We start from the raw sequence: 15,363 nt of genomic DNA on the forward strand, positions 1-15,363 counted from the left end.
GAAAACTGAGGGACTATTGTCACACCCCAACCTTGGTGAGGTGTGACAAAGTGGTATCAGAGCAAGTCTGTCCTAGGGTTGTCTGCAAAGCCGTGTCTAGTAGAACTTTGTTTATAAACGTGTTGTGCACCACGTTATATAAGCAGGAAGCTACAGGGCATTTAGTAGTTGGTTTCCCTTCTTTCAAATCCAAATCGTGCGGTAAAGTTAAGTTGTACGAAGTTGAGTCAGGACTCATGTTTGCTATTGATGCAGGAATGATCGTATCGAGAGAGGCTACGGTTAACCAGAGGGCTAGTATGCCCGCAGGTATGAGCGTAAGTATAAAAGAGTTTAGAGTAATGTTGTATATATGTTAAGGAGGATTAGATAAAGATAAGCTAGTGATGTTCAGAAGAATGAAAAGCTTTCAGTATTTAAGTTATGCTAATGAAATCTTTATAACTAAATCCCTCAGCTATGAGTTACGAGAACCGAAAGGGTTAGTTACGAGAGCTAAGAAAGGTTAAGAATGGCTTGTTTGTGGTTCCAGAACGAAATAAGAAAAGAAACCTAGGAGGTATGTAATGACAGGGGTAGATATGTGTAGGTTATGAATCGAGGATGAAGCATAAAAAGGGCTGAAATGTGCAAAGAAAAAGAGTGAGTAGAGAAGCGATCGAGATATGTTACGTTAATAGGACAATAGTACAATAAAACAAGGATAGATGAAAATAGAGGATGCAGTATGAATCAATAAGTTGCAAGGGCATATCAAATTAGAAAAATTCGCTAGAGATAAGTTGCGACAAACAGTACAAGAAAGCATAGACATGTAAATATGGGGAAAGTAAAATGAGAGAAGAGTCTGGTTAAAGTAAGAAGCCATAGTTATAAATTCGGGAGGAGTTTCGAGGATAAGAACCAAGGTTGTAATAGTAGTAGTAGGACCTCTATGTAGATCTTCGAGGTCAATGTAGAGTGTTCTTGTGCTAGGAATAAGATATGAGACGATATGATTATGCAGACATAGATAGTACAGATACAGGTTAGCAGACCAGAGTCTGACTCGACACATTGACTAGGCAGCAGGATCAAGAGCAGCAACCCGATGAGGGCCCAGGTATATTGCATTTGTTAAGAATTATTATTGTTATGATAGTTCGCGAGATACTACTATGATTACAGAGATGATTATTGGGGAGATTTTGTTATGATTCCCCTTGACCCTTTATAGTTGAACATTCGAGGATGAATGTTCGTAAGGGGGGAAGGATGTAACATCTCGCCAAGTTAGGATGCGTCGTAGTAAAATCATATGAGTTGGAAGGGATTAAGGCCGTACATGTGGTTATACATGTAAGACCCTGTAAGTTTGACAACCTTGATTCCGTTAGATATTAAATGGATAAGTATGATTTCGGGTAGTTACTATTATTACTACATCCGGATATGCTTTAAATTATACACATGATATGAGGAAGTTTATAAATGAAATTTTCTTTATTATAAAGATAGAAATTATTTTCTTGTAAGAAAAGAAAGTTATCTTTTTACAAGTTTTGAGAACTTGTAGTACAAAAATTTGTACTTTTAATATTAGGCCAGAGAGGAGATTTTTACATTGATTTGTTTTATCATATTTTACTCCTTTATATATTTCGTATACATGTATTTGTTTTATAAATAAAGGTCATTCATAATTGTGATATTAGGAAGTCTTGCTAATTATAGAAATTAATAAACTAATAAGAATATTCTTGAATCTATTGTTACAATTATAAGATTATTGTTCTTCCACGTGTCCCACCTCCTACGAGGCTTGGTGGCCAAACAAATTACAAGATATACATGGGGACTAGGAATTCCTAATACTTAAGTAAGAGAAGGGGCTTATCTCTTTATTTTACTTTTAATGGTTAATGGAAAAATATTGTTTTCATGTTGGTAATACTCCAACCAACAGCCCATAACCAAGCTCAAGACCGTCAACCACCTATGCTTTAGAGCCATATAGATACTGACTCCTAATATAACTTCATTAGCTTGAGTGATTTATCATCAACGTGTACTGGTTTTTCTACTTATGGTGGAGATTTTGACATCAAATTTCTAAATTCAGACTTGAGTAATTGAACATCTAAGAGGGCTGCAACGTTTGGAAGGAAAAATTCTCTTTCGGTGAAGCAAAAATGCGAAGAACGACATAGAGGTTATACTCACGTCGGTTTCCTCCGGATCCTAGCAAATCGGAAATTTCTTCAAAGAGAAGTAAGGTGGAAGAAGAATAGTTCTTGACATATGAGGTGGAAGTGCTAATTGAGGCGAGTTCGTTATTGAGTGCGTGTTGACTACAAGAGGTATATGTTAAGGCTAACCTCTCCTTCATTCTTTTGGCATAATCTATATGGAAACAAAATGTAACCAAACATTTCTCATAATGACTCTATTCCTAGAAGTGTTAAGAGCTTATGTTTTTGTTTCCCATATGATGATATTGATCATGTCTTGAGTTCCTAAGTTCCGAACGGGCATGTATATAAGGTTTCATATTTTGTATATATTTTCATAAGGATTCTAAGTCCCGAAGGGGGCTTATGATAATAAGAAGATGTTCTTAACAAGGTAGGAAGGTAACGACTAGAAAGTCACTCCGAAGGGATTTCCGAGTTTCATAAGTCTTGTCATGCATCATCTATACATACATATTTATATACTTATGCATCATGATATTATTGGGTATGGGAAGGGCTATGGAGTTATATACGCAAACCACCTGATTAGCTTGTATATGATGATTATGATGCCCGAAGGGGCCGATATGATATGATGCTCGACGGAGCGAATGGGTAAAGGCATATATATATATATACACACATATATGATATTCATATATTGCATTGCATTTGTATCACGTTCATTGTATTAAGAAAGGTTGTATGCCCTATGGACGGACTATGATACGTATAGGTGCAAAGTCATTCAGATGTGGTTATGCATACGAGAGTCATAGGGGGGCATATACGCTAGATTCTCATCAGTACAGTAATGTTATAGATACATAAAGATGCATACGATCGTGTGAAGAGGTTATAGTATCACACGGAGTTTCAAATTCTCGGTGGTAAGTCAAAGGTTCACAGGTTGATTCTTATCCCTCTTATTCTACAGTATGATATTGTTATTATTATGTTTCATTCCGCCTTACATACTTGGTACATTATTTCATACTGACATCCTTTGCCTGGGGACGCAACCTTCATGCCCGCAGCCTTCGACATTGACGGGGAGGATTGCACCGAAAAGGGTTGTCGAGTATCGGCTGGAGGGGTGAGCTCCACTTCTTTCCGGAGCATAGCCGATCGTATATGTCGTATATGTATTTCGAACTTATATATATATATATATATATATATATATATAGAGGCTTTACAGATAGAGTAATGCACACAGTGAGTCATATCATGTCAGTCGTAATGTTGGCCTCATAGCCCTTGTACTTATACATATGTATGCCTTTAGGCTATTGGTTATAGAAACGTATGTTGGCCTAGATGGCCCAGTGTTTGTTATATATGATATCATCATGTTCACAGGTTGGCCTTGTTTGTCTTTCGGCACATAGATGATACGGGTCATAGTTTGGTTAGCTCGGCCCTAAGTAGGTGTCGAGTGCCAATCACACCTCACCAAGGTTGGGGTGTGACAACTATAATATAAGAAAATAAAGTATGTGTAAAAGAATGAGCAAAGATGGATGAGATCAGTCACCGAGGAGCAAAGTTGGATGAGGTCAGTCTATCATGAAATTCCATTAAATTATTAGACTTTTTGCAAGTCCATAGAGATTACCTTCCATTTTGATAATCGCAACATTTTGCAAGTTGTGCAGGGGAGATTTACTCTCAGGACCATAAATTTTGCCATAGCTGATAAATGCAAAAAAGGTAAGAAATGGGTAAGAACACCTATTTATAAGCACATCCCACAATAAGAGAGATAATGTAGCTCGTTAGTCTAGAAGAGCGCTGAAGTTATTGAAGAAGAAACGAGGAAAGTATGGGAGTAGAAGAAGGAAGTAGGATGGTCGAAGGTTTTTTGAAGTTCTATGTTTTAAGGCGTGTTTTTGGAGGTTTCATATGGCGATGACTCATGAGCATGATTTTGAAGAAAGTTTGCTTATGTTGAGATTTAATTAGGCAAAATACATCAAATGACATTTAAACTATATCCAAAAAGTCGAGTTCACACTCAAACTATGCAGGCGACTTATTACACACCTGAACATCTAAAAAGTGAATTTAATACCACCTGATGTGCACATAACCGGTTGCACAAGGGAAGAGGGGGGGGGGTGTGTTTCACTCGCCATTAGCGCCACGCCGGCTCCGGAAATCTTCTAAAAAAATTATATTCTTTTCCTTTTCTTTATCCATTTGATTTTTCTTTTGTTAATATATATTATAATTATATTAAAATGCTATAATAATTATCCCTTCTTCATCGCTAAACCATCCCACCATTAAGCCACCACCATATCCATATATCAACCCCAAACCCAATTATTAATTTCATCATCACCATCCACCATCAGTTTTACTAGCTACCAAACCCAAATTAATGATAATCTTTCAAATTCAATAAAAAAAATTGATTACAAAGGAAAAAGTTTGGAAGAAGACAAAACTACTATCAAATCCACAAACAAAACTATCTGTAAAGAATAAAAGAAGAATAGGGAAAATGGGTTGGAAAATTTGGACAAACCAAATCTTAAGCTCACCAGTGAAAAAATAGGGAATGATGGTGGTTTAGTGGTGGTTCAATAGTAGGTTGAGCAGAGAAATGGTGGTGCTACGGTGGCTATGGAAGAAGAAGAAGAAGAGGAAAATGGAGGAAGTCCATTTGAAGGGCAGTTCGTGCAATTTCTTCATTGTTGTTAAAAGTCCATTTGAAGGGCAGTTCGTGCAATTTCTTCATTGTTGTTAAAAGTCCATTTGAAGGGCAGTTCGTGCAATTTCTTCATTGTTGTTAAAAGTCCATTTGAAGGGAAATTCATGCAATTTTTTCATTGTAGTTATGTATTGTTTCTTAAACTTGGACGAATTTGAGTGTAAATGGGATGAATTTGAGGAGAAATTGGATGATTTGTTCCTCAATTCAATTTTTCCGGTGGGGTGGTGGTGGGTGTTGCTTTGGTTGGTTGGAGAAATCATTGGGTGGTTTTTGAAGAAGAAGAAGAAGTGGGTTATGTTTCAGATTTTTTGTTTGTGAATTTGAAATGAAGGGGGTGGCGTGAAGGTGGAGGAGAAGGAGTGGAGTGACGTGGAGGTGGAGGGCGGCGGTGGGGGGGGGAGGGGAGGGGGCGTGGAGGGGAGAAGAGGGGAAGATGAAGAAGTGGGGGGGGGGGAGGGCGGGCGGGGTGAGGGGTATATTTAGGCAAAAAAAAAAAACATAAAAAGATTTAAAAAAATCAACTAAACGCGCCTATTTTTTAATTATAATTTTTTCTGTGCCACATCAGCTTTTAGGGTGGTATTAAATTCATTTTTTAGATATTCAGGTGTGTAATAGGTCGCTTGCATAATTTGAGTGTGAACTCAACTTTTTAGGTATAGTTTAAGTGTCATTTGATGTATTTTTGCCATTTAATTATATGAATGAAAAATATGTAAGCCTGAGTGGTAAAAAAAAAAAAAAAAAAAAAAAAAAAAAAGATACAAAATCTCTATCAAGAATATTGATGAAGGTGAACTCACCAAATTCATAACACCTATTTATAAGCACACCCCACAGTGAAGCAACCTTTTATCGCACCCCACGGTGAAGCAAACCACCCGTATTATGGAAAAGGTTGCTTTCATTAACTCAACATCCTGGTACTTTGACCAGAAAAGTTTAATGTTCAACCAATAAAAACTTGATTGCAAGAAAAACATTATCACTTGCTTGCCTTGCAGATGCACTTTTACAGTTAAAGGAGAGAGGGAGGGAAATAGAGAAATAAGTCTGACAAAAGAAGCAGGAAATTTAAATGTATACACTGTATAAAGTGGGTGACAGTAAATAATCTCTTTTTATCGAATATTTATTTTATTTATGCCATTTCTCATAATTGAGGTGTTTGAAGTTTTCAAAAATAATTTACCGCTCGGATAAAAATTTATCGGCACGTGATAGATACATAAATTTTATTAATTTATCATAATTATGTAAAATGTCAAAGTAATACTGATCCCCTCCCAATTTATGTAAATATGTTGACACGAATTTTAGGAAGGAAAAAAAACTTTTGAAACTTTAATTTAAAATAAGTCTTAGAAACTTATGACTATAAATTACCTCATCGAGAATAAAATGAAAAGTTTAAAATTAAAAAAATATTTTTAACTGACTAAAAAAAGAAAAAGTGACACGTAAATTGAAACGGAGAAAATAGTAATATGTATTGATATATTTTTGATATAGTGATAATAGGTTAGTATAAAATGGGTAGTATAAAATGGGTGATAGTAAAGTTTTATGGTAAAATACTTACCTACATTGGGTTTACACCAAACTAATGCAATTTATCATGGTTAAGTGATTTATGAAGGCATATATATATATATACACATATATATTAATTAATTAATTAATCATGGTTAAGTGATAATTATAAATATTCAAACACATGTCACATCTCCATTGATTTGGTGTAAACACTTGTATAAGTTTTACCCTATTGATCCTTTGTACTATAGTAATTCCATTTTCTAAGGCAAGAATAGCTTTGGTCTATATCACTGTACTTTTTTGAGGTGACATGACTTGTATAAATTAGTAAAGTTTGACCCTGGGACTTAGAAATTTTGACTGCACAATTTAAACAATCTTGTAAGCCATCGTTCAGTATGACTGGAAATAAATTCTATCAACGCCAGGATTGAACTAATTTAATTAGATATTGGTCTATTCTCTCCAAACACATTAGAGCTTCATCTATCATATCATCTGTCTTATTAACCAAAGTACTCCATTTGTTTCATGTTTGATTGACAGGAATTTAACAAGTTACTTTAGAATGTTTTTGATTTTTTTAATCCTATAGACTAAACATAACGTCGAAGTGATGTGGAATGATATTACTCCTGTTAGCTAATAGTATCAAACAATTTGAAACTTCTAAAATGAAAGAAAAAGTCATATAAATTGCAATAGAAAGAGTATTCGCCCATTTTCACTTTGTAATATTCAAATCAGGTGAACTTTGGATGTCAATAGTATACTTTTTCACCGTGTTGCTACAAAGAGAATTGCAATTTATGGTATTTTTGTATATCAAATGATATAAGAATTGTTCTTTAACTAATGAACTAATATTATGAATTAGGCAAGGAGGCAGGGTGATTTTAGGAAGGGGCGGGGGGGTCTGAGGTAAGGGTCGATCTGATCCCAAATATTAGTGGATATCGGATGATAAATTTAGACCATTTCACATTGTTCGGGAATAAATTTGGACCTTTGCTTCACATTACTTGGTCTCAACTTGAACTTCAATCATTATGTTTTTCAAATATAATTTACATATTTAACAGTTATTTAAATAAAAGTAATACGCATTATATATTACAATAAAATGGATCATAATTCTTTTAAAAAAAATTCCTACTCCCTCCGTCCTAATTTAAATAGGCGTTTGGTCATATATACCAAAAACAAATTCACTTTTTTGAAATTTTTGAAGTTGGAGTTGGAGTTGTGTTTGGCCATAGTTTTTGAAATTGTAGTTGTAAAAAAGTGAAAAAAGTAATTTTTTTTTTTAAAAACAAGTTTTTTGAGTTTCTGGTATTCCGGAATACAACTTTAAGTTGTATTCGGAATATTTATGGCCAAACACCCAAAAGTGAAAAAAAATTCTGGAAAAAAATGAATAATTTTTATGGTCAAACAGCACCAAAGTATTTTACTTTCTTTTTTGATCTGTTCTTAAATTCTATAGTAAATCCAAGTAAGACACTTAAATAGCGCGGAAAGTATAATAATTTAAGAAAATTAAAATATGCGTAAAAGAATGAGCAAAGTTAGATGAGATGAGTCAACAATAGCAGTATCATCCATCATTTCCTGATTTTCCCTCTTCCCTTCAACACAAAAACCCTTCTCCACTGATAATAAACCTCGCAAAGATTGAATCAAAACAGCAAACAATGGAAACTCAATCCGACGGCACAGACGAAGTGAGCACGATAAAAGAGCTCCGTCAACAACACGAAAGCCGTATTCAAACCCTACACAACACCCAACTCGAACTCATCTCCTCATTACAGCAAACCATACTCCCCAACATCGTCTCTTCCTTAGACCTCTCACTCCAAACCATCTCATCCATCAATGGCAAGCCCTTCACCCCATTACCCACCACCCTCCCTAACACCCCCAACCCTAATCTACACGTCCCGAAAATCAGTGCCCCACGTGTTACGGAACTTTCTAGAAGTAGCAGTGACAAGGAGAGAATGGTAATTGATGAATGTGGTGGGCCATTGTTGGTTGTTAGGGCTATGGTTGCTGTGTGTTTGTTGGAGAGAGTGCCGTTTAGTGCTATTGATTCGTCGACGTTGTTGAGGAAGTTGGAGAATGATTCGTCGAATATGGAGGCTGAGAAGGCGGCGATTAGGGAGTTAGGTGGGGAGTCGGGAGCGATAATGGCCGTTGAAATGGCGTTGAAATCGATGGCGGAGGATAACGGTTGTGTGGAGTTGGAGAATTTTGTTGTTAGTGGGAAATCTAGGATTATGGTGTTGAATATTGATAGGACTAGGTTGTTGAAAGAATTGCCCGAAAGTAAGCAAAATGAGGGGGGAAATCGGAATAGTAATAGTAATAGTAATCAAGAAATGGTGAAAAGAGTGAGTGATAATAATGGTGGAGGGGTTTTTGGAATGTGGGACCATCATCCACATATGCAGGGTATGATGTTTCCGGGGAATATGGTGGGACCGAGAGGCGGGCATAGAGGAATGGTGGGTATGATGGGGATGCCGAGAGGTGTTGGTGTTCCACCACCGATGCCTAGACCACCAATGGGGCCGGTTTTAGGAGGAGGAGGAGGAAATTCTATTGCTTTGTTGAAACCTAAGTCGGAAGAAGATGAAATGAAGGATTTAGAGAATATGTTGAATAAGAAAAGTTTTAAGGAATTGCAGAAATCGAAAACCGGAGAGGAGTTGTTGGACCTTATTCATCGGCCAACTGCCAAGGAATCTGCTGTCGCTGCAAGGGTATTGGAAAATTCTACTTTTTTATTTTTATTTCAAAGACTTTGTTTGATAATGTTATTGAGAAAATGGATGCTGACTTATAAAGATATAAATTTCTCACAGATATAATGAATTGATTAAGTTGCATTCTTTGGTACAATGCATTATGGAAATAAGTGAAATTTGCTACGTCGTGCCTATTTCATATTTCTACTTCAATTGCAGTGTGCCTAAATTCATTTTTTCGTTTCCCTAACTTTGTCTTTTTTGCCTTTTAATTGAAATGGGTTCACTTATCCATATTGTTTGAATTTCCTCTGTTGCTCCTGCTGCACATGTTTTCTTATCTCTTGTTTTGTTGCTAGAGCTTTTGTAGTGCATTAGCTCATATTAATTGATGCCTTTTTATTTAAATTGTATTCCAGTTCAAAAGCAAAGGTGGTTCCCAGGTGAAGGAATATTGTTCAGCTTTAACAAAGGAAGATTGTCGACGCCAAGCTGGTTCCTACATTGCTTGTGATAAGGTTAGACCAAGTCATTTTAGGTGTCACTGCTCTAACTATCTTATGATATTTTGAAGTTTTAAAATTGTTACTATTTGTTTTGAACATAGAATAGTACTCCTAACCATTAATGAAGATTGTAGATGGTGTCAATTACAATGTTATTAAAGGTCATTGCTTTGTCGATTAAGTGATGCACAGCAAGGGGTTGTCGCTTCGCGGGCCAAGTTATTCATTTCAGTTAAGTGTGCGCTTCAAACAGTGACACACAAAGTGATCCAACGAGAAACAGTCGATTCTTTGATTCTCAACTTTGATGAGTTGGATTAATTTCGACATTATTGCATAGCGGATGTCAAAATTAGTTATTTATTGAAATTTTGATTATCATTGTGCTAAGTTCATATAATGTATGATTGTAATTATCTGTCAACTGTGCACTTTACTTCTTGCTTTTCGCTTGAAGCCCCATGGATCTTGACGTTTTTTGTGTTTTTCGCTTTTAAGAAACACTGTTAATCATTACCTTTGTTTCGGATAGATATGCTAACTATATTATGATGTATTTTAGGTTCATTTTCGGCGAATAATTGCTGCACATACTGATGTCAACTTAGGTGATTGCTCTTTTCTTGATACTTGCCGTCACATGAAGGTGATTTCCCTGACTAACTTGTTTACACAAGGATTTGCTTATATCGGCTGGAAATAGATTCCTTACACTCATTTAATTGGCAGACATGCAAATATGTCCATTATGAGCTTGACTCGACACCAGATGTATCACCCATGATGATGGGAGCAGGTACCTTGGGCCCTCCCAAGGCTTTGAAGCCTCAGCGTGCTCATTACTGCTCAGAAGTAGAGCTTGGTGAACCACAATGGATTAATTGTGACATACGGTCATTTAGAATGGATATTTTAGGGCAATTTGGAGTTATAATGGCTGATCCACCATGGGATATTCATATGGAATTGCCTTATGGGACAATGGCTGATGATGAAATGCGTACTCTAAATGTCCCTGCACTGCAAACTGATGGTCTTATATTCCTTTGGGTCACCGGACGTGCAATGGAGCTTGGACGGGAATGGTTAGAGTCCTCCTCTCACTTTCAATTTATAAAACATCTTTTGCTAGATGTTAACAAAAAATTGACATGTATAGCCTGACCTAGATCTGTAAAATCTGAAGTATGCCCCTGCATAAGATAAAAGGCTCTCTAATTGTTTGTGCTTTTCAAGTTGATTGGAGATTGATTATAATTCTTGTAAAATGCTTTTATTAACGGTGAGTGGCTTGACTATCATTCTTGTGGAATAGCATTACTATTGATAGCATCATATGTGACTTTTTGGTTGTTGAATTGATGTTCTAATGGGGATCCTATAAAAATGGGGCACATGCTAAAAAGCATTTCTTTGTGGATGGGTTGAGAATTTAACAACTGAAAACATGGATGGAGATAAAGATAATGCTTACTGATCTTACTGCTTACGCGCTCCCACATTATTTTTTTTCTTAATCAGGTAAATAATTTTATTAATAATGGGAAAGTCTCCCGTATGTTGAGTTATGCTACCTTGATGTACAATTCCTGGAACAGGATACGTTACTGCATAGTAAGATGCTTTCTCATATTGTGCGATTTTCTTTCATGAGGAAAATATTAGGATTTAAATTGTTGTTCAATTATAGCATGATATTTTAAATCGTTGTTCTATTATAGGGTGATATTAATCCTCGTTCAAATTTAAGATCTTCGATGATTTGAATTCTTGAAACTATATGCATATACATATATTTAGAAAAATAATCTTATACATATATAGAAAGTCAGACCTAGATTACTTACCCAAAAAGAAAGTCAGACCTAATAAGGCACGCAATTGTATTGTTGATAGATATTCTCTATTTAATTAATGCAACAAAACATTAGGCGACCCCCAAGTCGTTTGGAATTGAGGAAATGCTTGCAAGATAGAATAGGATGGAGGGAGTAATATAAAACATATATTATGTAGACTGTATGTACCAATACAACACTGTTTAATTGTTTTTCAAGTGAAACCGAAACCGTTGAACTGCAGAAATAATATGATTATAAATTTAGAGAAAGGAATCAAGTTGTAATATTTTCAGGATTATATCTATGGTTGGTATTTCTTAGAAGTGTCCAAATGTAGAGGATGCTTTAGTGTCTGACGTAGTAGCATTGATGTGTATGCATGTCAATGATAATTTGAAACGCTGGCAAAAATTTCGCTCCCTTCAATCTGTTGGATACTAAGGTCCTTTCCCTGATGCGTGCAATTGTATGTGGTAGCACTTTTATGAATATCTTTCTCGATCCCCGACTTAAGAGTTTTTAGTTGGGAGGTGTCTTAAACACGTTCCAAAATATGTCTTCAACCTCCTCATATTGAAATACTAAATGCTACTTTTGGAGTGGAAGCCTTTTGATATCTTCCTATGGCGGGAGGAAAGTATTTTAAGAGAACAAGGGGGTTTTTTTCATTAAAAAAAGGTCTCTTGGTTGTTGGGGTTTTAGGAGATTTAATCTCCGCATAAAATCCATCATTAATTTATACATTGTTGGCTGTTACTTTTTGTTTTACTCATAAATAAAACTGGCACAAGTTATTTAGAAATAGTATTATTGTATGCGGGATACAACGTGGAATAAGAATGCGGAGGGAGATTAGTGATAAACAGATTAAAAACACTAAAATGAAAAAGGTATCTCATAATAGTAAACAAACTTTTTTTTTATTACAAAATTAAACACATTTTAAATTATACAGGGTATATTACTTTCTCTATTTGAATTTATGTGTCTTTCCGTTTTATTATATTAAAAAAAGAATGCCACTTTCTATATTTAGTAACTCTTTAATATCATCATCCCATATGAAATTTTTGAGGTCACAAGCTTGAAGGGCATTTTGATTCATTACACACATATTTTATGTAGGACCACAAGATTCAAAAGTCTCCCCTACTTTCTTATACTCGGTGTTGAGTCAAACTAAGACACACAAAATGAATCAGAGAGAGTAGTAATTGGTAATATGTCAAGTTAAACACTCAACAAAAAATAATCCCTACATTATATAAATTCTCTATCTTTTTACCTTTTCAAAAAAAAAATCCCTACATTACTAATCTCTGCATAACATGGCTCTAAACGAAGCAACCCCTAAATGTATAGTTCACTTTGGTGTTGCTCAATCTTGTTCCTTCACTTGTCATGGATGATCCAGGTATACCTATCAGTTAGCACTTAGCATATTGATATGTAAAGTTGATAGTATAACATTTTACTTTTGGAACATTAAGCTTCTAGAATTTGAATACGTCTTGCTCTTTGGTTCTGTCGAACAACTGCTTGGTTTGGCTACTTCTTATTTGCATATGGAAATCTTGTGTTGTTTACCATCTGTTCTAGAGTTGTTTCAGTCAGGCATGGGCTTAGACCTTAGAGCTTGCTATATATCTATAACAATATCTTTACCTCATCAATATATATACAGAATAGGCCAGTCTGAAAATTCCCTTTATTTTTGAACCAAGCATTAGAAGCTTATAGGAAGAAAAAAAGCATTGGAAGCTTGTGTTGTTAACCTTGGGGCACATTTGACTTGTTCTAGTTGGTGGTGAAGTTAGCAGAACTCTAAAGACTCAGGTCATCCTTTGGTGTTATGTTTTCAGAATTATATAATTCCTGTTCTGTGAATAAAAGAGTTATGACTGCTAATTTCCATCACATTGATATGGTTCGTGCAGTCTAGAGCTTTGGGGTTACAAGCGTGTTGAGGAGATCATTTGGGTTAAGACCAATCAACTTCAGCGAATCATCAGAACGGGCAGGACAGGCCATTGGCTCAATCACAGCAAGGAACATTGCCTTGTTGGAATAAAGGGAAATCCAGAGGTGAACAGGAATATTGACACTGATGTCATTGTAGCAGAGGTTCGGGAAACGAGTCGTAAGCCAGATGAGGTGAGATAAATTTAGATTCTTTTGTTCTTTTGGGAAAAGAAAATAAGAGGTAGAAACTGAAAGCTTCAAAGCATAAACATTTATTGGTGTTCATGCAATAACCTAATTATTTTTAAATGTCGGTACTTTTAGTGTTACTTTAAGTTTAATGGCTGTGATTCTATGTTAGTATTTTATCATCTTTTCTTAGTTTCCGTTGATACTTTGACCTATGTTGTTGGGTTATACATAAACTTTGCTTTTGTTTTGACATGTTAGATGTACCCCTTGCTCGAAAGAATTAGTCCAAGGACAAGAAAGCTGGAGTTATTTGCTCGGATGCACAATGTTCATGGCGGGTATGCATTCTTGATCTACTTTTAGATCTTCAACTGAAAGTCTGAGTCTATTAGACATGCTTTTTTAAGAATGTTGCACCCCCGCGATCACATATGGAGGGAACTGTTATTGGGTTCTAACTTCTAATAATTTATGTTCTTGATTTTAAGAGCTTGTTCGTTATCATGTCTTAGAACATAAGAATGTGATCTACTATATGTGATGTAAAAACTTAGTCCTTTCTGCTTGAAATATTGGTTTATGGTCAGTGCTAGTACAATAGAATAAACTCTTTTTTTCTTCAATTTTAACAATTAAAGCTTGAAAATATCTCCATATCTAGTGGAACTAATTAGTTCTCTTCTCTAGTATGTTCTCCCAAAAAGGAAAAAAAAAGGGGCAGCCCGGTGCACTAAGCGCAAAAAAAAAAAAAAAAAAAAAAAAAAGGATTCCTCAAAATTTTCTTATTAGTGAAGAGTTAGTTGTAGTAAACTTTATTAGACACCATTGCACTGGGTATGTTGTTGTATTCCTGGAGAAATAATTTAGTCTTCATATTCTTCCATTGCACTTAGTTAAGATAAGCTGTAAATGTAACGATCCATACATGTATCAGGTGGATGTCGCTTGGGAACCAACTACAAGGCGTACGATTAGTTGATGAAGGGCTTAGGGCACGGTTCAAGGCTGCATATCCAGATGTGGAGGTGCAACCTTCATCACCTCCAAGGCCATCTGTGATGGAAATAGATTCAAGTTCTAATCAAACGAGGAATGCGTTTGCTGGAGGGGAATCAAAGGCTGCAGGGACCCAGGTCGCTGAGGCCACTGCATCAGATGCAGCCTATGCAACTGAAGGAAAAGCAGTAAACCGTGATGTGGAGATGACTAGCTAATAACTTTGTTGCAAAACTAGTTCTCCCTGTAGTGCTATTAACGCATGTAGTCCAGGTAGTTTTGCCCTATTCAAGATTTTGCTGGTGGATGGTGGCACAATGAGTCACAATGTGCCTGCTGTTAACCATAAGAAAGAAGCCTTGCAGCTGTCTGAAGTATGATAGTTGATAAAATGTACTACTACCCTGTTTGTTGTTTCATCGAGAATAGGTAGTGTTTTACATGTAACTTGTAAGCAGGTATATCCTTTTAGCAAACTTAGTCCACTTGGTGAATGGATGCCCTGAGTTTTTGGTTGCAAGTGTAATCTACATCAAAGCTCAAGAATGATCAAACAGATACTCTTTTTCTGGCTACTGTACTTACCACTTTTTGCTATGGTTTTCTGTCCTTGCCCAAAGATCACTTAATTAATCGAGT

General features: G+C 35.8%; 1 protein-coding gene across 1 annotated transcript; it reads left to right on the top strand.

Annotated features, from left to right (window-relative positions):
• The first annotated feature begins 8,160 nt into the window (after positions 1-8,160).
• LOC132029724 (N6-adenosine-methyltransferase MT-A70-like) lies at positions 8,161-15,299 on the top strand. Its single transcript, XM_059419061.1, has 7 exons — positions 8,161-9,242; positions 9,647-9,745; positions 10,296-10,379; positions 10,463-10,818; positions 13,512-13,728; positions 13,987-14,066; positions 14,663-15,299. Exons 1-7 carry the CDS (start codon positions 8,169-8,171, stop codon positions 14,940-14,942), a joined length of 2,190 nt encoding a protein of 729 aa, XP_059275044.1. The 5' UTR covers positions 8,161-8,168; the 3' UTR covers positions 14,943-15,299.
• The last annotated feature ends 64 nt before the right edge of the window (positions 15,300-15,363 follow it).

The sequence above is a fragment of the Lycium ferocissimum genome, chromosome 9 (assembly GCF_029784015.1).
Source record: "Lycium ferocissimum isolate CSIRO_LF1 chromosome 9, AGI_CSIRO_Lferr_CH_V1, whole genome shotgun sequence".
NCBI lineage: Eukaryota > Viridiplantae > Streptophyta > Magnoliopsida > Solanales > Solanaceae > Lycium > Lycium ferocissimum.